This window comes from Pelobates fuscus, chromosome 6, assembly GCF_036172605.1.
Source record: "Pelobates fuscus isolate aPelFus1 chromosome 6, aPelFus1.pri, whole genome shotgun sequence".
NCBI lineage: Eukaryota > Metazoa > Chordata > Amphibia > Anura > Pelobatidae > Pelobates > Pelobates fuscus.
In genome coordinates this window covers 249,761,394-249,788,837 of record NC_086322.1, presented here as the reverse complement: position 1 = coordinate 249,788,837, position 27,444 = coordinate 249,761,394, and the positions used below count along the sequence as shown (strand labels likewise).

General features: G+C 45.6%; 1 protein-coding gene across 1 annotated transcript in view; it reads right to left on the bottom strand.

The window, feature by feature from the left end:
* LOC134614775 (glucose-6-phosphatase catalytic subunit 1-like) overlaps nt 1–27,444 on the bottom strand; it is a 92,070-nt gene that overhangs the window by 937 nt on the left and 63,689 nt on the right. Inside the window, exons 3-4 of the mRNA XM_063458921.1 lie at nt 23,908–24,010; nt 23,001–23,116 (exon numbers count right to left, since the gene is read on the bottom strand). Of these exons, the coding sequence (XP_063314991.1) occupies nt 23,001–23,116; nt 23,908–24,010 (219 nt within the window). The remainder of the gene's footprint in view (nt 1–23,000; nt 23,117–23,907; nt 24,011–27,444) is intronic.

Below are 27,444 nucleotides of genomic sequence, written 5' to 3'. Positions count from 1 at the left end.
AATATGTTGCTTAAGGGAGGGGTGGGGGAGAGATTGGATATCCTGCTTAATTCCAAAAATATAGCGTCACAATAATAATTTTATGATAACCAAACTATAAACCAATAATACAGCACTATGTAATGCTCACAAGTAAAAATAGCACACATATTTAAAAAGAATGAAATTCCAATCTTAATTTAATGTGTTGGTAATTTTAGACAGTGACATCCAGAATCTATAAATATTGTGTTAAAGGGTTAAAATAGGCATCATAACCACTATAACCCTCTGTAGCACCCCAAGTACAACAGTTTGCCACTTACCTTGATTCTGGTGGGCACCGAGCCGGCACTACCATAAGGCGGCACAGACGTCTGCCTTATTGCGCAATGGCCCTGGGGGCGTAAGACCCGGCTGACCTGCAAGAGGAGAGTGTGCAACACAGCGCTCCTCTTTTGCCAGTCTCTGAATGTAGTGTGGGTGAGAGCGGACCGGAGGAGAGGAGCTGAAGCTCTTCCCCAGTCTGAGAGAAAGTGTGTGCATGAAACGCTGAACTGCTTCCTGTCAGACCAGGGTAGAGGTTACTGGAGCTCCTCTACCCTGGTCCGCAGCTCATGAGTGAGGTGAGGAGACACATGGGGGGAAGAGCAGAAATAAGACACATATGGGGGAACTGATGGAATGAGTCACCTATGGGGGAGCTGGGGGAATGACACACATATGGCTGGGGCTGGAGAAATGAGACACATGGGGTATATATGGGGGCTAGGGGAGAGAGACATATTTGGGAGCTGGGGGAGTGAGACACATATGGGGGAGCTAGGGGACTGTGACACAGGAAGATCTGGGTGAAAGAGACACACGGCGGCCTGGGGGAATGAGACATATATTGGGGAGATGGGAGAAGGAAACACATAGGGGTATCTGGGTGACTGAGACACATACAGTGAGGGAAAAAAGTATTTTATCCCCTGCTGATTTTGAACGTTTGCCCACTGACTAAGAAATGATCAGTCTATAATTTTAATAGTAGGTGTATTTTAACAGTGAGAGACAGAATAACAACTGTGGCGAAGCCAACCTCGCCACTGTGAACTGGAGGAGCCTGGTTGCCCGCCTGCTGCCTTTAGATTATGGACCGACAGCTAAAGGGTTAATTTTGCTGTGCAGGAGGATTTATTTCTCCCTCTCTGCACAGCCGTTCGGTAGATTCTATCTACCGAACAAACAGCCGTTTATCAGCTTCCCCAGAGCCGTGGGAAGCCGGCCGGCGCTGTTAATGGGCCACCCAGAAGCTGGAGTGTGCCCTCCATTTACCTCCCTGAAGCTGCGGTTAACCGCGGCTTAACAAGCGTGTGCCGGCAGTTGACCACCCAGTAGCTGCGGTTAACCGCAGCTTAATTGATTGTTACTGGGTGGTCGCGGTTACACTTAGCCGCCACACGATGGCGGTGTTCCGGAGCTCCCCGGGCAGCCAGCGCTTGTCTGCCTGGCTTCCATGCACCAAACCCGTACACGTGCAGGCACCGCTGAACCTCCAACTCCTGGTTCTATTCGTATGGATTGGGCGAATGCATGGAAATTCGGTAGTTTGTTTTATGTGAATGTTTTAACCCAGATAGCCATGCCATGGAGCCTGTTCGTGTAATTAAAGACTTTAGCTCCATGGCAATTAAACTGTATTCGTGTAGTCTGAGTGCCATTCAGCTAATAATGAGCACTCAGACCTGAGCTATCTGGGGATATGTTACATGTCTGTGTTTTATGTATAAAATGTGTCTTTATGTATTTTAAAGTGATAGACTGTATTTGTATCACCACGTGCATAATGGAGTCTTGCCTCTGTCCTGGGAGATAATTGAATTACTTCTCTAATTATCTCCAGGACAGAGAGGAGGAAGCCAGGATGCATTGTGGGAAAGTATTGTGGCTGTACTAAAGTGATACATGTCTGTCTGTTGTTTCAGTCTCCCATTTGGTCCTGCATAAATACTGGGCAGGCAGCCCTCAGTAAACCAGATTCTGCTTGACCCTCAAACCGATGTGTCGTCTCGTTTTTGGGGGAATTGGATTGTATGCTGACTGCCAGGAGTGTAAGCGGATTGTATGCTTTTCCTGTTCGGCTGATTCCAGGGTTCGTGTGTTTCCAGTTCGGGAGTTGGTGAATTCGTACAGTTTGCAGTTCGGGAGATTGGTGCTTGCAGTAGCTGCTGGTCTATGGAAAAGGGGATTATGGCCTAAACGTTTTTTATCCTCTTGTAAGTGAAATGGTCCGTTACAATTGGTGGCAAGTGGCGGGATCATTCCCACAGCCCAGGAGGGCAGCTACAGGGCAACACCATTCCTTGGAGTTACAAATTGAGGGCAACGCTAGCACTCGTGCAGCGCCCCTGGCAGCAGAGGTATCCAGCGACTTGGAGCAGACAAGTATGGAAGGCTCTGACGCTGAAGATGATTGGCTGGCCGAGGTGAGGCAGCGAGTTGCCCAGTATGGGGGTGATGTATCCATGGAGATATTCCAGGTGATCTGGAACCAGGTCATGGCTGAGCGAAACTCATGGATGGACGGAGAGTATGCTCAGCGGAAAGAGTGTTACAGCAGCCGAGTAGAGGCTGCATCCGAGGAGGTTAGCCGTCTCCCCCTGAGGCGGCAGGAAGAACCCGAAGTAGGGGTCCTCATAGATTGGTCCTGTGAGGAACCACAACAGGCAGGTGGAGATGGGACCGAGGTCTCTTCACCGGGCCCAACGGGATGGTGGGCAGCAGACTCAGATCCCCAGCAGCAGTGTGAGTCCCAGGGAGCCAAAGGTACCGTCCTTCCTCCCCAGCGGCAGTGTGTACTGCAGGGAGCTGAAGGCGCCGTCCTTCCTCCCCAGCGGCAGAGTAAGTCCCAGGGAGCTGAAGGTGCCGTCCTTCCTCCCCAGCGGCAGATTGTATCACAGGGAGCTGAAGGTGTCGTCCTTCCTCCCCAGCGGCAGTGTGTATCATAGGGAGCGGAAGGTGCCGTCCTTCCTCCCCAGCGGCAGTGTGTGTCCCAGGGAGCAGAAGGTACCGTCCTTCCTCCCCAGCGGCAGTGTGTACCCCAGGGAGCTGAAGTTGTTGTCCTTCCTCCCCAGTGGCAGATTGTATCACAGGAAGCCGAAGGTGTCGTCCTTCCTCCCCAGCGGCAGAGTAAGTCCCAGGGAGCTGATGGTGTCGTCCATCCTCCCCAGCGGCAGTGTGTAGCCCAGGGAGCCAAAGGTGCAGTCCTTCCTCCCCAGCGGCAGTGTGTACCACAGGGAGCCGAAGGTGTCGTCCTTCCTCCCCAGCGGCAGTGTGTAACCCAGGGAGCCGAAGGTGCAGTCCTTCCTCCCAGCGGCAGTGTGTACCCCAGGGAGCTGAAGGTGTCGTCCTTCCTCCCCAGCGGCAGTGTGTAGCCCAGGGTGTCGAAGTTGGCGTCCTTCCTCCCCAGCGGCAGTGTGTAACCCAGGGAGCTGAAGGTGCCGTCCTTCCTCCCCAGCGGCAGTGTGTACCCCAGGGAGCCGAAGGTGCCGTCCTTCCTCCCAGCGGCAGTGTGTAACCCAGGGAGCCGAAGGTGTCGTCCTTCCTCCCCTGCGGCAGAGTAAGTCCCAGGGAGCTGAAGGTGTCGTCCTTCCTCCCCAGCGGCAGTGTGTACCCCAGGGAGCTGAAGGTGTCGTCCTTCCTCCCCAGCGGCAGTGTGTACCCCAGGGAGCGGAAGGTGCCATCCTTCCTCCCCAGCGGCAGATTGTATCCCAGGGAGCCGAAGGTGCCGTCCTTCCTCCCCAGCGGCAGTGTGTAACCCAGGGAGCTGAAGGTGCCGTCCTTCTCCCCCAGCGGCAGTGTGTACCCCAGGGAGCCGAAGGTGCCGTTCCTTCCTCACCAACTGCAGTGTGTAACCCAGGGAGCCGAAGGTGTCGTCCTTCCTCCCCAGCGGCAGAGTAAGTCCCAGGGAGCTGAAGGTGTCGTCCTTCCTCCCCAGCGGCAGTGTGTACCCCAGGGAGCGGAAGGTGCCATCCTTCCTCCCCAGTGGCAGTGTGTGTCCCAGGGAGCTGAGGGTGCAATCCTTCCTCCCCAGCGGCAGTGTGTACCCCAGGGAGCTGAGGGTGCAATCCTTCCTCCCCCGCGGCAGTGTGCACCCCAGGGAGCTGAGGGTGCAATCCTTCCTCCCCAGCGGCAGTGTGTATCCCAGGGAGCTGAAGGTGTCGTCCTTCCTCCCCAGCGGCAGGGTGTCCTGCAGGGAGCAGAGACCGTCAGTCTCGCACCCCAGCAGCAGGACAAAATAATGAAAGGGGAGACAGCTGGTCCCCCTCTCCATCAGCAGAGAGAGTGTCAGGGAGAGGAGCCTGTTAACCCCTCTCCCCAGCGGCAGTTGACAGTCCAGAGAGAGGAGCTTGTTACACCCTCTCTCCAGCAGCAGCCTAACCCACCAAGGGGAGATGTTAAGCCCCGCAACTGTGCAGATGGGACCGTAGTCTCTGCACTTACAGCCCAAGGGGTAGTTACGGTCGGTCCTGTCCCCCAGCCACAGAGCGGTGTAGCCAGAGGGGAGACAGACAGTCTCTCCCTCCCTCAACCAGGCTCCAACCAGGCTACTTCCGCGGTAGTACTGGCACCAGGGCAGAGTACTGCTGGTCTCTGCCCACTGAGCAACCCACCAAGGCAGACTACCAGTCCGGTACACAGCCGTGGTGAGACACCTGGACCTGGACAAAGTTCTCCTCTACCCAGGTGTAATAGCCAGTTATTGTGGGTGGGCTGTACTGCTGTTTCTGCATTGTGGGTGGGCTGTACTGCTGTTTCTGCTTTGTGGGTGGGTTGCTGGACTAACCAGGGCACTGACCGGCAGGAGGTCAGGTACCCTGTTTGTCTAATTGGTAAAGGGGAGAAGTGTGGCAAAGCCAACCTCGCCACTGTGAACTGGAGGAGCCTGGTTGCCCGCCTGCTGCCTTTAGATAATGGACCGGCAGCTAAAGGGTTAATTTTGCTGTGCAGGAGGATTTATTTCTCCCTCTCTACACAGCCGTTCAGCAGATTCTATCTACCGAACAAACATCCGTTTATCAGCTTCCCCAGAGCCGTGGGAAGCCGGCCGGCGCTGTTAATGGGCCACCCAGAAGCTGGAGTGTGCCCTCCATTTACCACCCAGTAGCTGCGGTTAACCGCAGCTTAATTGATTGTTACTGGGTGGTCGCGGTTACACTTAGCCGCCACACGATGGCGGTGTTCCGGAGCTCCCCGGGCAGCCAGCGCTTGTCTGCCTGGCTTCCATGCACCAAACCCGTACACTTTTACGTGCAGGCACCGCTGAACCTCCAACTCCTGGTTCTATTCGTATGGATTGGGCGAATGCATGGAAATTCGATAGCTTGTTTTATGTGAATGTTTTAACCCAGATAGCCATGCCATGGAGCCTGTTCGTGTAATTAAAGACTTTAGCTCCATGGCAATTAAACTGTATTCGTGTGGTCTGAGTGCCATTCACCTAATAATGTGCACTCAGACCTGAGCTATCTGGGGATATGTTACATGTCTGTGTTTTATGTATAAAATGTGTCTTTATGTATTTTAAAGTGATAGACTGTATTTGTATCACCACGTGCATAATGGAGTCTTGCCTCTGTCCTGGGAGATAATTGAATTACTTCTCTAATTATCTCCAGGACAGAGAGGAGGAAGCCAGGATGCATTGTGGGAAAGTATTGTGGCTGTATGTACTAAAGTGATACATGTCTGTCTGTTCTTTCAGTCTCCCATTTGGCCCTGCATAAATACTGGGCAGGTAGCCCTCAGTAAACCAGATTCTGCTTGACCCTCAAACCGATGTGTCGTCGCGTTTTTGGGGGAATTGGATTGTATGCTGACTGCCAGGAGTGTAAGCGGATTGTATGCTTTTCCTGTTCGGCTGATTCCAGGGTTCGTGTGTTTCCAAATCGGGAGTTGGTGAATTCGTACAGTTTGCAGTTCGGGAGATTGGTGCTTGCAGTAGCTGCTGGTCTATGGAAAAGGGGATTATGGCCTAAACGGTTTTTATCCTCTTGTAAGTGAAACGGTCCGTTACAACAACAACAACAAAAATCCATAAAAACTCATGTCAAAAAAGTTATACATTGTTTTGCATTGTCCCTGATGGAAAATGAATTGTTTTACCTATGCAATGCATAGTGAATATTCCCCTAGACACACAGAGCTATAAATAAATAAATATACAAAGTTTGTTTTTCATATCTCTAGATCCATCAGAGATCTCTCCCTCCGTGGATCTGGATCTATATCTTGTTAATTGACTATGAGCCTTAATAGCCTTATGCTTCCTTTCTCTTTAATTTAATTGCTACAGAATGTTATGTATAAATTCCAGAATCTTGCCTTGGTATGTGAAATGTTTTTAAACGTATGCATGTCTTTCTCCTTTCTTCTCTCTTACTCACTTAATGTATTGGGATTTTTTATCACAGCTATAATGATAACACGATTGTTACGGCACCCCCAGGCATAAGAGGGGTTAACAGCCGTTTAGTAGATCTTCCCCTTCCCGAGACACAGGCACAGCTACTGTTGACACCAATCCACCGAACCGGAGAAGCATATGAATGCTGTAAACAGCTGAACCGGAACCATACGAATGCTGTAAACAGCCGAATAGGAAAAAACATACGAATAGGTTTACACTCCTAGCAGTCAAACTGGATCAGCATACAGTAAATCCCCCTAAGAATGAGACAAAGCTCCATGTTGAGGGTCAAGCAGTGAACAGACAGAGCTGTGGGTTTATTGTTCTTATATACACATTAGTACCACCCAAAGGGTTTTGGAAAACAACCCAAAAACACGTACAATACACTCAGACACTCCCACACAAGATCCTCCCCTCTGCCTGTGATACAATTACCTTACACAATGGGTAATGTAATTATAACAGGCAGAGAAATACCGTTTTTCCACATTATTCATAACTTTAAAAGTATGCATCACATTCACATAAAACTTACATTTTCAGAATCAGCATACTCCAAATACAAACATACAAATTGGTCCAGTGGTTCAAAAGATAGATCGTAGTCCTTTGTGACCAAATGAAGCATGGCTTTTCTGCCCAAAACCAGTTCCACAGAGTCTTCTATCCTGGAGATAATTGGGAAGTAATCCAATTAACCAATAGTCCATGCTGTCAGGGCCACCTGATGGAGATAGATTATCAGCGCGACCGGGCCCCCTGTGAGTCTCACTGCTGGGAGTAAGTGACTCCCCAGGCACTCCTCCCAGCTATCAGAGCCCGCTCAGGAGGAAGAAGGAGGAGGGAGTCAGACTCGGATCAGTTTTGCACCGGGGCCCATGGATTGTGTGTACGCTACTGCTACAGGCGCTGCATGATTTCAGTCCTTCGCGGTGTAGTGTGTTACCATTTGTTTTCTTGGTGACTATGGTCCCAGCTCACTTGAGATCATTAACACGATCCTCCCGTGTATTTCTGGGCTAATTCCTCACCATTCTCATGGTCATTGAAACTGCACGAGGTGAGATCTTGCATGGAGCACCAGACCAAGGGAGACTGAGAGTTATGTGTTTTTTCCATTTGCAAATAATTGCACCAACTGTTGTCACCTTCTCACCAAGCTGCTTGGCAATGGTCTTGTAGCCCATTCTAGCCTTGTGTAGGTCTACAATCTTGTCCCTGACATCCTTGGGCAGCTCTCTGGTCATGGCCATGGTTGAGAGTTTGGAATCTGATTGATTGATTGCTTCTGTTGACAGGTGTCTTTAATACAGGTAACAAACTGAGATTAGGAGCACTTCCTTTAAGATAGTGCTCCTAATCTCAGCTCATTACCTGTATATTGGGAGCCAGAAATCTTGCTGATTGATAAGGGATCAAATACTTATTTCACTCATTGACATGCAGATCAATTTATAAATTTTTTGACATGTGTTTTTCTGGAAAAATGTTTTGCTATTCTGTCTCTCACAGTTAAAATACACGTACCATTAAATTATAGACTTATCATTTCTTAGTCAGTGGGCAATAGTTCAAAATCAGCAGGGGATCAAATACTTTTTTCCCTCACTGTATGGGGGGAGCTAGAGAAATGAGACAAACATGGGGGTTCTGGGGGAATGAGACACGGTGTGGGGAGCTAGGGGAATGAGACATGGAGGACTGAGGGAATGAAACACATAAATGGAGGGTCTGGGGGAGGAAATAAGACACATTAAGGGGCTGGGGAAAGAAAATGAGACGCGTGAAATGGAGGGGCTGGGGGAGAAAATGAGACATATGGAATTGAGGGTCTGGGGGTAGACACAAAGAGACATAGAGAGGCTGCAGGAGAAATAGACAAGGTGCTGGGGGAAAGAGACACAAAGAGGGTCTGGGAAACTAAAAATAAAATTCTATATATTATTTTACATCAAGGCATTTAGTTATAGTTACATAGTTACATAGTTACATAGCTGAAAAGAGACTTGCGTCCATCAAGTTCAGCCTTCCTCACATATGCTTTTGCTGTTGATCCAAAAGAAGGCAAAAAACCCAGTCTGAAGCGCTTCCAATTTTGCAACAAACTAGGAAAAAATTCCTTCTTGACCCCAAAAATAGCAGTCAGATGTCTCCTTGGATCAAGCAGCTATTACCCCACTAATTAGAAATTGTATCCCTGTATGTTATGTTTTTATAGGAAATGTTTAAATTTTAACTGTCATTTATCTGAATAAGATATTCTTAATGCCTCATCCCACTAAATACTTTTACTTGGGTGAATACTAGATCGCATTGCAACAGAAGTAAACATACAATTTTATAACATGACAGGAGGCTTCGTATTTGCTTAAGACTTTCTTTACTTAAGCTTCACAGCAGCACTTTTTTACTTAGTAACAAGGTAACCAATCAGAAAAAAGGGATAACAAGGTATATAAGTCCCTCCCAGTGATGTCATTCCCTCTTTCTTTGCTGCTTCACACCTGTACAGGTCAGAGTGCCACTGTCTCCTACTTCTGTGGGTTTCTGTGGTTTATCTATTAATCTATCTGTCATCTGCTTTATTCATATTTTTCTGTTTATATATATACATATTCTACTTATATCATATAATTTTTAGTTTGCTCATTTACCTTTTACTTTCCTAAACTCATCTTTTAAATATATATTTTTTCCTCATATAGTTATTTCTTTGGTATTTCTTTATTTATCCTGTTTATTTTGTCACTTTTATCCGTTTTATTACTTTTCACCTTTGCTCTAGCCCGGTTTTCTTCGGCGGCATTCTTGCCCCGTTTTCCCGGGCTTTTCGGACTGTGGAGAACGCCTCCAACGGTCCTCAGTGCGCACGGCGGCCATCTTGAATCTCGCGCTCCTCCACGGGATCCAAACGGCTTCCTCTCTTCTCTAGTGCGCACGCGCGAGATCGCGGCAGACATTTTCTTGGAGCCGCGATCTGCTTTTCCTCCGGCCGTGCGGCGGCCAATATACCGCTTAACACAGCGGTCAAATATATTTATACAAATCTTCTACTGTTTAAATTAATCATTTTAATTATAAGTTTAATATATATTTTTCCTGCATACTCCCCTCACTAAAGGAGGGAGTTTTCACTTCAAATAATAGTGCATCTTTGTCTCAGACTACCTCCCTCTAGGGGAGAAATTTATACTGCATACAAACTACCTTGCACATTTTATTCTCAACACAATACTGTTTTACTTGGATTTACACCCAATATATTCCTACCAATAACTGGAGTCACATTTCTCTAAATATTTATTTTGAACAATTCCACATGTATTAAGGCCTTTTGGCCTGTAATTGTGGGAGGGGCGTATGACTCACCTTCTCCCTACTTAAGGGACACCCCTTACCTGGCTCCATACCGTTCGAGGTCAGCGCTGCATCCTGAATCCACTTCCGGTTCACGGACGGCGCCATCTTGCTTTCGGAAACTCCGCGTTTTTCTTCAGTGTCAACTGTGTCCAGGAACTCCTTACAGGTCTTTCCACGGCCAGCCACGCACAAAAAACGGTCTTCTTCGCTGATTGAGTCCTCAGGACTTCTCAAACGTAAGTCCGTCGCCCGGATCACTTCCCACGGCGTCGCAATAATTTTCAGCCTTACTTTACGGCCACACGCTTTACGGCCAAGTCTCAGGCAAATTAACCCTCTGGTTGCCGGAAAACATGTACCAAGTATGTAGCATTCTTATGCTTTGCTTTTCCCTCCTTTTATTTTCAGTTGGTTGCTATATTATCAGTTTTAATACCTGATAGTAGGATTTTTTTTTCTCTCTCTCTACAGATTATAGTTCATTAAGTATCACAGCCTGTATATAATATACATATAACGATTATAGCATGTTTTTTCATTAATTATGCTGTCACATTAATTATACTTAGGTTAGGACTCTATGTATTTTTAGATCATAATATATTAATCCTGGTATACATATACATAGTTTTTGCTTAAACAACTTTACATTATTTTTGTACCTTCCATCTGCACTTAGAGAATTTGTTTTAAACATACGTTTTTTTTGTTTTTTTTCCTCTCCCTGTGTAAACACACTATGTACACTTTTCATTACATGGCACGTGTCATATGCTGACTTTTTCTTTATGTACTCAAATTACATACACAAGAACTCGGTCGTAAATTATTTCATGTACTTTCGGGTTAAATCACACGCCTTGATTCAACCACTCATACGTCAATATTTCGGTATTTTATAATAAAATTACATGATTACTTTTTTCTTCTTACATATTCCTGTAGAAGTTATATTTAACACCCTAAATTAAACTACATGATCACAATACTACACCACATTAGACTACTAACACTAGCAAGCATACTCATTACTCTCATCACCATAGAGACACATAACATGACCAGTTAAGTAGACACCATTCATATACATTTCCCTTACATATGTATATATAAATGCACTACAGTGTTTAGTCTTTGGTATCAAGGATCCAAATCTCACACTTGGCGTATCTTGTTTCCAACCTCTAGGTTTTCCAGGTTGTTTCTATACCTGTCGCTTATCAATCACTTGCATACTATCAGGTACGTTAAGCCTGCTCACACCATATATCACATACGGTTCCATCTCAACATAGGACTTAGAGTACTGGCAAATGGTAGGGGTTATAGGCCCAAATAGGTATCTCCCCTCTGGGCTTTTTGCCTATCGCGTAGTGGTCCGCGAGGCCAACACCCCGCCTCAACGTTTCGGAGGTAACGCCCCCCGGGCCACACGTAAGTTAGCCGCCTCGCAAAATTATAGAGAGGGCGTCACCCGTCACTCCCTTCCCCTGTTTTTCTTTTATCGTCACCGAGAGGCCTACGAACTCCTGCCGCTACGACGGGCGGCCTCAATAACCCCTCGCGCCAACGCATAGATAGAGCCTCTCAAAGCCACTTGGCAACTAGTAGGGCCTCACCTGTCACCAAATAACAAGATTAATGTTTCGCCTTATCCGGCATAATTAGCGTGCCAGTACATCCCCTGGGGTTTTTCACGCTAACCATATATTTTCTCATCTAGTATGTCTCAAGAAGGGGTAGAGGATTTTTCCATCCCAAGTACTCCAGCAAGAGAAAACACTCCATCACGGGAGGAGGATATGGCTAGCCCAGCTTCTTTCAGGTCGTGGACTATCCCTCGCATCACTAGCGAACTCAAGAGACGACATATTCCTTTCCCAGCAACGGCAAGGAAAGCAGAACTTTACAAATTACTGCACACCTCAACCGACAATAGGGATGCCGGGGAGGGATCTAGCCAGTCCAACCCAGGAGACATTCATGGCATGCTCACATCCCTCATGGCCTCTATGAGCAAGGTTAATTCTAGGCTGGAGTCACTTGAATCGGTCACTACAGCCCTCACCATGGCTGGAAGGACCGCGGCGATCCCCACGGCAGTGGCGGGATTGCAATCAGTCTCCACAGCCATCACCTCGGACGATGACGAGGTTCACCCTGCCCACATGATACCCGAACACCTCAAAAAAGATATCCTGGAAGGTAAAGATGTCAATCTGGCCTCACTACTCATTGCCTCCCAGGATATAGTGGAACATAAAACTTACGCTTACGACGATGTTTCTGTGGTGATAAAAGCTAGGGATGCACGTTTAAATAGGAAACTTACTATTCCAGAATTTGTTTTAGCTTTCGGTATTTATCGAGATGTGATGTGTACTGTATATCCCCACAGACGTGAGGAGTTTGACCTGTATATGCACAGGCTGGTGGACCTGGGCAACAAATATGGTGGGTCAGCTTTCTATGACTACCATAGATCTTTTTCTGCCAAAGTGTCTGGCGCCTTCTCTCAGTACGGGAAAAGATCCAACTGGAGTAAGATCGATACGGTCATTTTCTGCAGACACTTTGCAGGTCTAAGAACACCGGCCTGTGCATACTGCTCCTCCATGGCCCATACGGCCAATTTTTGTCCTACCACGGCAAACGAACCCACTACTTCACAGGGCACTGGTCCCGTTGGTTCAGCAGAGAAAACGCCCAAAGATAAACTGGGACGTCCTATTACGTTTTTGGGGAAATCCCAAATTTGTAATAATTTCAATGTCGGTGCTTGTCATTACAGCGGATGTAGGTTATTGCACATATGTTCCAAATGTTTTAGGGCACATGCGAAAACCATGTGTCCAAATAAAATGTACCCTAAGCAATACTTAACGGATATAAATATTTCTGTACTCACGGCATTACTGTCACAACATCCATCTAGACACCTGGTGGTCTACATCATCACTGGTCTATCACAAGGATTCCATACTGGTCTAATACACATGCCTACAGGAATCCTTGAATGCCCTAATCTGCAATCTGCCCAACAAAACCCTTCAGCGGTCAGCACTCTTATAGCCAAAGAAGTGGCAGAGGGCTTCTTATTAGGATCATTTCAGTCCTCTCCTTTTACCACATGGAGGACAAATCCCATTGGTATTGTCACGGGGAAGTCTTCCCACAAACAAAGACTTATCATCGATCTGTCGGCACCTCACACCTCTGCCACACCAAGTCTGAACTCCCTTATCCCCTCTGAGGAATTTTCCCTTCAATACTCCACCATAGACCACGCCATTACGGCTATCATGCAGGCAGGGGTTGGAGCATGGCTCAGCAAGACTGACATAACCAATGCTTTCAAATTATTGCCTATCCACCCTACACTATGGCATCTGCATGGCATTAAGTGGGCCGGGTACTACTACTTTTTCTCACGCTTAACATTTGGTTCAAAAAGTAGTCCGGCCATTTTCAACGTATTCGCCGAAACACTATGCTGGTTATTGTTAAACGTAGCCAGATGCCCTACAGTTATACACTACCTGGATGATTTCTTACTAATCGAAGACAATATTTCCCCACCCAGTAGCCTCATAGAAACCATCAGTCTGTTCGAACAGGTGGGCGTCCCGGTTTCCCCCACCAAAACCGAAGGACCAGATACAGTCATCACTTTCCTAGGGATCATATTAGACTCAGCCAACATGCAAGCCAGCCTGCCACACACCAAGATAGAGAACATCCTTACCAACATCAACCTCTACTTACACCTCGGTACTTGCAACCGCAAAGAATTGCAATCTCTACTTGGGTCACTAAATTTTGCCATGCGCATTATACCTCAAGGCCGGGCTTTCATCTCACGGCTCCTACACATGTTCCCATTGTTTGGCAATGATGCACACAGGTTACCCCTGGATACCCACGCCACGGCAGACCTACTTATGTGGAAAAATGTTGTAACCACCTGGAATGGGATAAGCATGTTCCTCCCTGAACTGTCTGACTCTTCACCTACCATCTGGTCAGACGCGGCGTCTACCACAGGTTTTGCAGCAATTTACGGGAATGAATGGCTTTGGGGTAGTTGGCCTCCAGAGGTTCAGGACCTGGAGAATTTTTTTTTTTTTTTTTAAATTCTTTATTTTTGATGTGCACAAAAAATAAACACGCATCCTCATTACGCCACAACAGCGGTAACAGGGTATATATCACATCATTATTACAGCATTGCGGGTTGTGACATTTATTAGTCAGGCACATTTTAGTTTGTATTAGGGCTAATACTATGAGGTATCTTGTCAGTTGAAATAAAATAAAATATATACAAGACTGCTTTTTGTAACTGGTAACATCGTGCTGTAGTGACTATCTTGTCGTTTATGTGGCTACGCAGGTTCAGATATATCTGAGTGTTTTGCCATCGTGTAAGTAGAGTTAGATTATACATGCGCTTAAAACATTAGTTCTAACAGTTATGTCGATGAGTTGTCTTGTTTGAGAGTAAAATTATGTGTGATGCACGAGATCAAGCTATGTAGTGGTTCTTGCTGTCATGTGTAGTACTTGCGGGCTCTCTGTGCGTCACAGGGGTCTGTTGTTTGCGTCGGTAACTGTTGGGCCGATGTTGTGTAGCTGAGTAGCTAAACAGTGCGCCTATGTGGTGTGTCACCCCATTGTGTATACGCCATGACGCTGAGGGTTAGGAAGCGGGTGAGTGCGGCCTGCGATTGTGTCATTTCCTTTCCTCTCTATCTGGGGGATATATTACTGGTTATACGAGTACGGTCAATCCTGTTACGAGTAGCCTAGGTGCCCTATTGGTGTGGCCTTCGGTTGTCCAGTCCCCTGGTTGTTTGCTGAGAGGTGTGGTGTGTGTAGCCTATTTTACGTGCCATAGAGAGCAGTTTAAACAATTTAAACAATTTAAACAATAACAACGGTAAAATTATTATAGCAAAGCCTGTCGTGGCCCAGTGCTAAAGTCTATGCGTTTAACATGACAGTGCAGCCGGTAGTCTCCGTAAGGTGGAGCTTAGCCAGACCTTGGATTCAGCTCGGTTATGTCCAGCCCAAGGAGCCCCTTGGCTGGAGATACGAGGAAAAACAAAAGACAAAAAACGATAATCAGAAGGCAAAAAAGAACAAAGGATAAGGGTCACATTGTGGATGTGTGTCCACTTCGAGGGTGTGTAGCCAACATATGGGAATATGCATGTGGGAATGTGATTCAAGTCACCTTCCGTGAAATGGGTATGTCGTGGGTTCGGCCTGCGACAGGCGGCCCTTTGGAGAATTAGGCTCTGGCAGTGTCCTGTGTGCCCTGGGCGGGCTGTCTGGGTGTAAACTCAGCCGTGGCACCCGGGTTCCATCCGTGTGTTGGGTGATGTGCTGGTTTCGGGGCGTCTGTGTTGAGGGAGTGATGGGGAATTCCTAGACGCTGCAGGATCATCGTGGCCTCTCGGAGGTCCCGTATGGTATGCGTTGTATTTCCTTGCAGGATTGAGAGGGTGCGAGCCGGGCGCCATCGATAGGTGATTTTATTCTGCTGTAAGAGGGTGGTGATCGGGCGCATTTCCCGGCGCCATGCCAGGGTGTTGCCGCTCAGGTCCGCGTAGAAAGTCAGTGTCATGCCTTCGAAGGCGAATGGTGAGTTGCCGCGCAGCGCGGTTAAAAAGGCTGCTTTATCCTTTCCCCGGACAAATTGTATTATCATGTCCCTGGTTGCTGAAGCCGGTGCCTTGGTTGATTTGGGCACTCGGAAAATGCTTTCTGTGTCCATTGCTCTGGACTGTTTGGGCGTGAGTAGGGCCGACAGCAACCTCCTCACCACGTGTGGGAGCTCCTCGTCGGGCACATTGTCAGGGACCCCTCTAACCTTTACATTGTTCCGGCGGCGGGAATCTTCGAGGGTGGCAAAACGGCACTCATAAGAGCAGGTTAAAGTTTGCAGATCTCTAACCTCTTGTTGGAGGGTTGTGAGCTGCTGCTTGCAGGTGAGTGAGTTTGTTTCCAGCGCCCCTATTCGGCCCGTCAGGCCTTTGAGGTCTTGTCGGATAGTTGCCATGTCGGCCTGTAAATTCTTTTGCAGCCCCGCTAGAAGTTCTTTTAATAGGGTGGCCGTCACTGGAGCCGTGTCCTGCACTTTGGCTGGGGTCTGTGGTGGAAGTGGCGCCGCAGCTGGTATGTATCCCTCCTCCGTTCCATAGGAGAAATCATCAGAGAGGTCCGAGCTGTCCCCAGTTATGGACGCCATTTTGAGCCCTTGTGCTCCTTGGGCCTGCCGCCATAAATCTCCGATGTTCATGCCCATTCGGGGCATGTCTTGCCTCGGTTTCTTTGTCTTTTTCCCCATCGGGCTTTAGGGCTCCTGAGGTAACTGCTGGGTACGGTAATTCCGGTCTGGGTGTCTATATTTGCTATGCTTGTCGGTCTTTTGGTCGGGAGCTCCATACACATGCGACCGTTCGGTTTGGCAGTCAGACCACGCCCCCCTGGAGAATTTTTCAACTACCTCAGCTCTATTTGAGATATATCCCATTGTGGCAGCTGCCGTGACATGGGGGCATCTATGGGCAGGTGCGTCAGTACGTTGCTACTCAGACAACCAAGCAACATGTCACATCATCAACAAAGGTCGATCCAAATCACTGACCATTATGAGGTTCTTGAGGAAACTCACCTGGCTGGCTGCGTGTCACAAATTTTTCTTGGTTTGTGTGCATGTCCCAGGTGTATGCAACACGGCTGCTGACCATTTGTCTCGTTTCAATTTACAGGCTTTTCGACAAATACTTCTGTCAGCTGCACGCACAGCCACGACCACTCCACCATTCCAACAACTAGTAATGGATTAGACGCTATCATGCAACACAGCCGGACATTGTCACAATTAGCGCTATCATCCAATACCCGGAAGACCTATGACAGAGCCTTCCTTCTATTCAAAAGATTTCTGTAATCACACAATATCGCACAACCTTTCATTATGACATCCTTGTTGGGTTTTGCTTCCTTTTGCCACCTCAAACTCAAATTATCATACAACACAATCAAGCTATATCTAACAGGCGTACAACATCATATGTTAACATTACAACCAAACAACACTAGTTTCATGTCCTCCTACCAGATCAAAAACATCCTTAGGGGTATTCAGAGATCCGAACCCCCACGTACTGCACAAAGGCTACCCATAGACATCAATATTTTCAAAGATCTTTCCAAACTACTAGATTTAAAACCCTTTGCCACCAAAACAAACCTTGTTATTAAAACAGCTATCTATTTGGCCTTTTATGGGTTTTTAAGACCAAGAGAATTTACCGCCATCAATACAACCCAGTACACTCACATTCTGCTTCACTCACACTTAACGAAACACATGGATTACTATATCTTGGCTCTGCATCACTCTAAAACCAATCAACACGCACCTCCGGTAGAGGTTAGATACTATCCTACCCACAACGAATGGTGCCCCGTCACATTACTGGACACATATACCCAGGTTATAACAGCATCACCATCTCAACCACTTTTCTTTCTACAAGGTTCTGTACTCATTACCACCACCTTCATGACCCACGTCAGGTCATTACTTACACAACTAGGCCTAAAAGCAACTAACTATTCGGGCCACTCCTTCCGCATAGGAGCAGCCACTACAGCGTCCAGTGCAAACATTCCAGTACATGTTATCAAGTCACTAGGACGCTGGAAGTCTTCTGCATACTCTAGATACATACCTAACCCAGTACAAGAGGTTAGAAATGCCTTTCAAGATATGTCTGGTTAAAGTATGTATATTGCTCGTTTCGTAATAAATGTGATTTTCTACTTTTTGCCCTCTTTATTTACAGGCCTACCTCATCGTCGGTTTCGGCACACCACAACCGACTTGCTCTTTTAATACCATCCCACACCTAACAGTGTTTGTATCTTCTGTACTATCATGAGCCCTTAACACAAGTATTAAGGCCTTTTGGCCTGTAATTGTGGGAGGGGCGTATGACTCACCTTCTCCCTACTTAAGGGACACCCCTTACCTGGCTCCATACCGTTCGAGGTCAGCGCTGCATCACCCTCCCACCCACTCCTCATTATTAACTCCTTCTTCTTACATTTCTTCTTGGTGGGCCCTCTTTATTTACAGGCCTACCTCATCGTCGGTTTCGGCACACCACAACCGACTTGCTCTTTTAATACCATCCCACACCTAACAGTGTTTGTATCTTCTGTACTATCATGAGCCCTTAACACAAATATACTTTATGATTGATACATCTCAAATATACACTGTGCATGTGTATAAGGTTATTTAACTAATTAAAATATGATTGCTGTTATTTTATACAGCCCATGATTGGCCCGCTTTGTCTGTGCCACTATACCTCTATACGGGTGTGAAAAAGTATTCCCTGAGGTGATTTATACTGGGTGACCCCCAATTACAGCTTGCAATGTGGAATTGTAACAAACTGTGATATTCCGTGACGGCCTTAAAATACATTCTAACACTGGCCTATTCTGCCACTCCTCAGAAGATAAGGAAGACTGGCCCGAGACATCCTTTAAAGGAGCACCTCTCCCTCAATCTATCATGGGAGAACTCCCAACCGAAGTTACGATACCCGGATCGAATCCATCTGGGGACGCTGAATCTTTTCTGGATGCACTTGGCCAGCCTCTGTTTGACCCGAGGCAAATTAGATATCCCCAATCATCTGAATGGTCACTACCAGACCATCTTTCCCAGTATATTCATTTTTGGATCAGAAGACCCCTAGAGCAGGAGATCCATAAAAAAACTACGAGCGGAATGCCCTAGACCCACTCTACCGGATAAGGTCACGGTGACCCCGAAGTTTGATATGCTGCTCTACACATATCTGGCCAGATCGGGCCGTGACCCAAAGAAGGGCATTGAGCGCAGCCTACGCCTGACCCAAGACAAAATGCTAGATATCCTAGGACCACTAGCTAAAATTCTTCTACGGGCTGATGAAGCCTTATCTAATGAAGGCCCTCTAGACCCATCTGTGATTAGAGAATGGGCGCTATGCTCTATTTGCCTGCTGGGCAATGCTAATACATCCCTCTGTACTGAGCGTAGAAAAGCAGTGCTGCTGTGTATGGATGCCAAGTTAGCTGACTTGGGAACCAAAGAATTGGGCCCCAAAGCAAAGGGTCTATTGTTTGGAGAACCATATATTAAAGAATTACATAAGCATGTAAACCTATACGCCACACTAAACAAGGCGCAGTCATCCATGAAAAGGGTATTTCATCATCAACCCTCACGGGTTTTTGGCAGGGCTGGCCGTACAAGGGGTCATACAGTCAGCCGTTTCTGGACCACAAACCAACGCCAGAGAACCCCAACTTCATCATTCTTCCCCAACTATCAAACAAGAGGCTCTTACACCCAAAGGGCGGATAGAGGAAGAGGATACAGATCCCGCGGACACAACAGATACCCAACAGGTGAGATTTCCTTCCTTTCACCTTTTTACTGTTTATCATGCGGGCAGGTTATCACACTGTGTAGACATGTGGAAGACACTGTCTTCAGATACCTGGGTCCTAAACACAGTTCAGGGTTATTCCATAGAGTTTCACTCTCTCCCTTCTCAAATAGGTTATCCTCACTATCCAAAAATGTCAAAGTCTCAGAGTCTTCTTCTAGATTCAGAACTACGTTCTCTTCTAACAAAAGGGGCAATTCAACTCGCTCCTCTAGACGAAGGTTTCCTCAGCTCCATCTTCCTAGTCAAGAAGAAATCAGGGGACTTTCACCCAGTAATCAATCTCCGTCAACTGAACTCTTTCGTTATCTACAGACATTTCAAAATGGAAGGGATTCACCTCCTCAGAGACATTCTCCGACCAGGCGATTGGTTCACTCGTCTCGACCTCAAGGACGCTTACCTCTCGGTACCAGTACACCCATCCAGTCAGTTTCTCCGCTTTCATTGGCACCACCGGATTTTCCAATTCACCTGCCTTCCATTCGGCCTGAATTGCGCCCCGTGGTGCTTCACCAAACTGCTCAAACCAGTCACCGCACATCTTCGAGAAAGGGGCATCCGTTGTTTGATCTACCTCGACGACCTCTTACTTCTCTGCGAAGATGCATCCAGGCTACGTTCGCAGACGAACTATACATCTGGATTAATCTAATCCTTGGGGTTTGTCATAAACCAAGAAAAATCGTCACTGTCCCCATCCAGAGTCATCCAATTTCTCGGCTTCGAGATCGACTCTGGAAGATTTAAACTAAACTAAACTAAGATGCACAGTAGTAACTGTTTGAAGGCAAAGAGAGAAACAGAATCAGTGTAACATCAGGGATCATGGGTTGTCGCTTGTGAGAATCTCAGGGGAACCGACTCACACAGGCAGAACATGCTTCTTTTCATTCTCAATTCTAAATGCAGGAAATGGAAAGAAGATGGAATTAAGAAAATTCGGTGGGGGGGGGGGGTTGGGTGGAGGGGAGGGGAGAGGGGAGTGGTGGAATCTTCATGGAACCTTCAATACGTGAAGATGGGTCTTTTTGTGGCTGTCTTTTTTTACATTGTATTAGCTGCAAAAGAGGAAAATTACCTTCTGGGAGTCTACACGTAGGGCAACTTGTCTACAAAGAGTCATACCTACTCATACCCTTATTGTACCCAGCACTGCTCTTCTGTCTACTAGTATACCTGTACAGTTTACTGTTCTTAGAGAGGTGTTTGAAAAAAAAGAGCCAGAGAAGCTACCATTCCATCGGTGATACGACTGTGCCATTGATTTTTTTTACCCGGCTCTATGCTTCCTGGAGGTAGAGAACAAAGTGATGGAGGAATATATTAGAACGGGCTCCTGCTGGGGCAGGTTCTTTTTTTGTTTCCAAAAAAGAGGGGATTTTAGGCCCTGCATTGATTATAAAAGTTTAAACCATATCACTGTAAAGAATGCTTATCTGATCCCTCTAGTAAAAAAGTTGTTTGATAAATTGCAAGGTTCTACGGTGTTTAGCAAACTAGACCCCAGGAGTGCTCATAATTTGGTCAGGATTCATCAAAGAGAAAATTGAAAAACGGTCTTTAACACTAGAAGTGGGCATTAGGAATATACTGTCATGCGTTTTGAATTATGTAATGCCTGACCATCTTTTTTACTACTTTCTTATAAACACTACTTTGCATACCACTGTTAGGACCCGTTTAGGGGGGTCTGTCTTGACGTTGGCAGACGGGCATTCCCTCCAATGGCCATTGGAGCAACTAAATAGCTCAGTTATAGCTCAGAAAACTCATTGAGAGCATTTCACTGGTGCAGCGTGGCATTTTGCTGCTCATGCACAGTTTTACCCTGTGGACAGCCAGCACAGAGACTGGCATGCCGCAGGTCAGGCCACAGGCAGGACCAGTGCTAGCAATACACCGGACCTGCTGTGTAGATCTCCTTCACCAGCCCAAAGGCATTGAAATGGGCAGCCAGCAGGTGAGGAAGAGGAGAGAGAGGACCTGGGGGAGTTCTAGTCTCTGCCAAGTTCTTCTCATGAGGTCGGGGGTGTTGCCGCTGTTACCATGACCACACTCATGGTAACAGCGGCAACACTCCGACCATAGGAGCCACAGGCTATAATTCACTCCTCACTAAGACCACCAGGGCTTGCTGGCAATGCCCCCCCTACCTAGGCAAAGGTAAGAAGGGAGGGGGGATATAAACTATATATTAAAAAAAAAATACACATGTATATGTTCTTTAATCTGATCCACTGCACCCCCCCCCCACACACACACACACTGCACACCCTGCACACCACACATACTGCACACTTAACACATACTGCAATCCCCCACACACTGCACCCCACACACAAACACACAGCACCCCTCCCCCCTCCACACACACTGCATCCCCCCACACACTGCACCCCTGGATCTTCTGCACATATTAAAATCCTTATACACACTCTGATTCCTTTACACAAACTAAATCTCCTATACATACTTAGGGTCCTCCACACATGCTACAACCTCTACACACCATAGATCCCCTATAGGCACACACTGCACATCTTACACACACTACATTCCTGACATGCACACTCTGGATCCTGTATGCACACACATATTACACCACAAACACAACACAACTGAAACCGACATTTATACAAAACGCCACACCATAACGAACTCACTCTACACACATGAAATTACACAAGCAGGCTCCAAACACAATACACTGCACAATACACTTTCCTGGCCATACTGTCCTCTGGTATCCCACTTATTGAGACACTAGAGACAAGTTAATGAATTTGCTTGCACTTTTTCTCATGCGAGAGCTCTTCAGCAGGACTTTGTGCAAGGGCTGCCCTGGAAGAGCATTGACCCAACATTTCACTTGAGAGGGGCGTGCTTTTTGTTACAAAACATCCCCCTCTCTGGCCCCTTCTCAGTGGGCTGCTGTGATTCAAAAAATGCCTAGGCCGATTTGTTTTCCCAGTCCGGCCCTGCCTTTGGTTGCAAAAAAGTAAATCTTACTTTTTAAATACATGCAGGGGAGTGGATACCTACATAGGTAGAGGATCACTACAGCGTTCGGAAATCATGTTTGTGTTCCTAAACTATAGTGTTCCATTCAGTGTCTAAAAAACACAGTTGCACGTGTCATCACAAAACATAGCAATGGCTTTCTGGAGTTAAATTTTAGCCAACAGCTTTCATGTGTAGAAAGCTGATAACTCCAAGTCACCCACACTACAGAGGAGAACTGAGGCTATGCACTTAGGTCTGAAATATATTGAATAGTGATTTGAAGTCAGCACCTCTATCAACAAGTGTGGGAATTGACACATAAATAGATGTGAGAAATATGTAATGTGTGATACACATTATCTGTTTATAAATCTGTCACTATTACATTTACTCTGTGCCAAGAGGTGATACAGTTTGTGCCCTATCACTCAGCCCTGGATAAAGGTTGGTATTATGCAGTTTATTGCTCTGTATAAGGATAGATTTTATGTTGTACCTCAGAAACTAAGACTTGGATACAGAATGGTCTTATGCATTATGTTGCTCTGTGTGGGGAAATATTCTGTTTGCATATAGAAACTCAGTCCTGTTTTAACAGCAGATTTTATTTGAATCAATGTTTTTTTGTATCACATAAATTTAGGGAGAAAAAATAATAATAAAATGTGACTCACCTGAAATTACACCAAAAATGACTTGATGAGGGAAATGTGCAGCTACAAATACTCTAGACAAGCATACATTAATTTGGACTGCCCAGAAAAGTGACCACAGTGCCATTCGCAGACACCTAACAAAATTAAAGTTAAAATAGTTATGAGGAGTTTTCATAGTAAATTGAGCAGAACAATTAAGTCTACAGACTGTGGGTAGCTAATAAACTAAGAACGAAATAAAAATATATATATTATCCTATTCACATCCAAGCCATTCAGTAATATATTATATAATATGCTAATGCGGGAATGCTGCATTTCGGTACTATACTATGCAGTGCAGGATTAAGAGCTTAAATGGGCCAGGAGCTGACTATTATAAATGCAGAATCCTATACATTGAAAACATTTACCGGTAAGCAGCCATATGTATTTGATAGGACAGTATCTATTTGGTACCTGTGTCCTGCTAACCTAGGTTATATTGGTGTGTCTAACAGAGCTCCACAGCATTAATACTCACAGTAATGTGTCTTTAAACTACAATAAATGAGATAAATTATCAGTCTCTGTAAATAAGATACATTGTTTTTGTTCTAAATTTCATTTGCCATTGAATAAACTGTTGTTAGTAAATCACCTAAAATTTCTCAGAGTAGGGCCCTGACCACACCCCCACTCACATCTCTAAAATAAGTGTCCCTCTTTCTCTATTTAAAATGTTGGGAGGACTGAATAATCTGGAGAAATTATACATCCTATACCTTTATACAATATATAGGCCAACACCGGTCATGTGCTATTAAGCCAAACATTGAGATGAGGGCTTTTAAATAGATTTATTTGGGAACTCAGTGTTAGTTTAAATATATTCTATACGCAAAAATAAGTATTTACGTAAAAGTGAAATTCACATATTACTCACTTGCTTTTGAAAGAAGAGTTGTTGTTTAGAAGCATAGTGAGAACAGCACATGCCATCACATAATACACAGCAGAGGAACCCATAGCATGCCCTGATGGACTACCTGTAATATAAAACAGAGACCTGCCTTTAAAAACTGACACTATATTTGCTACAGAATGCAGGTGTTTGATGCAGTTTATTGAAAAAAATACAAATCCTCCAAAAATGTCAACACTAAAAACAATATGTAAAAACATATTTTAATAACAAATGAATTATTAATGATTAATAGTTACCTCATTCATAATACTAGAAGTTGTTGTTAGACATGTGGCCTGTGAGCAGAATACTGATTGCTTGAAGTCACAATTTTCAAAAAGTAAAGTTTAGTATACAATACACTGTCATTTTTATTTGATTTTCACAAATCTTCAATACAATACAGACAAAAAAGTGCATAACGCAGTATCTTCTTAGGTATGGCAAATGCGCACAGAACATTAAAAATGTTGTTAAAATAGGGAATCGATGTTGACAGATCGTGCATTAAAAGCATTAGTGTGCCATGGTCATAAAGACAATTAGCACAGTATTTTCCTATGAATCCTTTGCTCTGTATGTGCAGCAAAACAGTTGGCTATGCCCACAAATATGACTACCAGTTCCTCCATAACATTTGCTGCTGTTTCCACAAGCACTGCAGCTCCTTCTACCACAGCTAGTTGAGCCATGATACATTTTGTGCTTTATGGTTGAAGCAAGCGATTGATGAAACCAGTGGACTTATTGCCATTCCCAAGGTTACTTCCTGCTTCTTTTAGCCCCACCAAGAAGCAACTAAGGGAGAGCTCAGCAGAGTCTTGTTCTTTGGTGACATCGGCGAAAAGCTCTAATGAACAGGTAGAGTAGAACAGGTAGCTCTAATGAACGAGTAGAGAACACAATGTATGGTTGTGGTGTTTGGTAATGAACCTGGTAATGATATTGCTCTTTTCCCCACCTCTGCACATATTGCCTGTCCCAAGAGGAACTCGACTCTAAGCCAGAGGAATTACAAGAGGAGAATCTACAGACAGTCAGGGGCCCACTATTTTCTCCAATTAGTGTGCACTATTTTCTTGCATCTTCTCCACCATGGCCATCTCTCTCTACTTTCAAATTGCCTCATCCAGTAGGAAACAGTAGGAAACAGTAGTAACACTGCGACCACTGACACAAGTAAATCATCCATTGTTACCATCAACCCCACCACCACTACCTTTAACACTCACTAGTGGTATTTCTTAAATTCCATTAGCGTTATTCAACCAAGTGCTAGTTTAAAGGCTATTTTTTGCTTTAGCTCCCCTGCAAAATCATCTAAAGTAGCAGTAAAACAAAGGATTGAAGAAAATGCATTGCACTTCAAAGTGTAAATTATGCAACAAAGAAGTGACTACTAGGGGAAGGGTAATGTGTCTTCTCACTAGTACTAGTATGCTGTCACGGGTATGGTGGAGGTAGTGAATTAGATTCACCCTTTTGTAACATGGAAGGCTAGATGTAGGTTTGTAGGATACTAGTGCTATTGATCTCTACTGCTACATGCTGAAGTGATGGAAGAAAGCCACACTTTAGAAAACATTTTCCAGGTTGTGACAAACGCTTCTTACCCTGGACATTTGCCATGAACTCCTGGAGGAGTGTTGTAGCTGGCCTCCTGCCCACCGACTATGGGCCATATACAGTGTGTTGGCAAGACATTTCCCTCCTAGTTTGTGGTATATAGTTTCTCGAACACAAATACATTTCCCCAGTTCGGCAATTACAGTCTACCGAACACTGACCACCGCGCTGGAGAAAAGGGCAGTCATCTTGTCACACAAACGCAGGCAGCAGGACTTGGTCGTCAAGTGTCTGGAACTATAAGTCAGACACTCGACCTCGCGAACACCGATAAAATCACATGAACGCCTGCTTCTTTCCATGACAAGTAAGGAGAGCACTGTTCGGTAGGATTGTTCGCACGAACAAGGCGAACAATCGCTACCTATTAGCCAGGGAAACCATTCGACAGTTTGTTCGTATGGAACTCCCGAAACTTTAAAACTTTACCCCGGTGGCGATTCAGCTGTGTTCGTAGGATCTGAGCGCTATTTGGACAACTTGGGAGCTCAAATCCAGGCTATACAGATATAATATTTGTGGTGGTTTCTATATGTGTTGTATGTATTTTTATTATTTTATGTTTTATATTTTGTAACTCTAGTGTTGGGAGATAATTAGTTAAGCAAAGTACACAAAATTATTTCCCAGACAAAGAGACTCCTGGGCGTGTTGTGGGAGTGTCCTGGGCATGTTGTGGGAGTGGTTTACTATATTACTGTCGGAGACCCCCTGCTGGGGGTCTGTGTATATAAGCTGGTCACTGGGCCATAATAAACCAGTCTTCTTGTACCCTTCATAAAGTCTTGGCTGATTTTTTGGGTAGCTCAGTGCTTTAATCACTGCTTCACTTGGGTCTTGGGAGAACTACTTAGACGGAGTATAGGGGATCTGTTTCACAGGTAATCATACAAATAGTGGTAGAACAGGCAGAAGGCACATTGGGTTTGTGGTCAACCACAGAGCTACTAACATGGTCAAAGTTCTGTTGGATGGTTCCTTCGTAGGTGTACACTGTTCTGCACATATCCTACATCTTGTAGTGAAGGCTGCAATTCAGGAGGTAACACAACCATACGTGACCATAGTAGTTTGAAGGCTAGCCAGTTCTTGAAGCATGAGAAAGAGAAAAGACGGCTTTGCCATCTGTTGCCTGATGTGAGCATGCATTGGCGCTCCACTTTAGACATGCTATTAAGAATTTTGGAACAGTGACAATCCATAGTCTATATTCCAGCCAGTACACTGGTGTTTTCTCCCACTGGGGTGTGAGGATTGGACAATAGTGGGCCAGCTAGTGGTAGTTCTTAAATCATTTAGGGATGTGTCAGAAAGTTTTGGCCACAGTAATGCCAGTGTTCACACACCTCATAAGCAAGGTGGATGCTCTCATTGAAAGCAGGGAAGTGATTCCCTGGTGTACCGCTTTTGGGACACCAGGGAAAAGTGTAGCACAAGCGCATCATTACACGCACTTGTGCAGTACTCAAGTCACTAGGATCTGGCAGAGACAACAATACTTTCTGCATGGTCTGCCCTCAATAGCATTTACATCACTGGCCTGCTCCCTTCACTATCCACTCCTACCAGCACCCTGCTTGTTAGGAGGCATGAACTGTGTTTGATGAACAATTAGGCTGTGTAAATCTGTATGTTTGTGTGCAGATGAAGATGTGTGTGTTTGTCAATCAGAGTCTTTGTATGTGTCTTTGGGAATATGTGTCAGTAAGTGCAAGTTTTCTTATTGCTCACAAACATGCACTCAAACAGTTCACAAACAAGCACTCAATTTAAGTTTAAGGTAGACATAGCTGAATTGAAGGGCTTGTGACAGGTTGTGAGACCAAAACATTGCTCTGTTGGTTATGTGTGTTCAATAAATTCTAATTGAAGCCAGGCTTAGGCTGACCA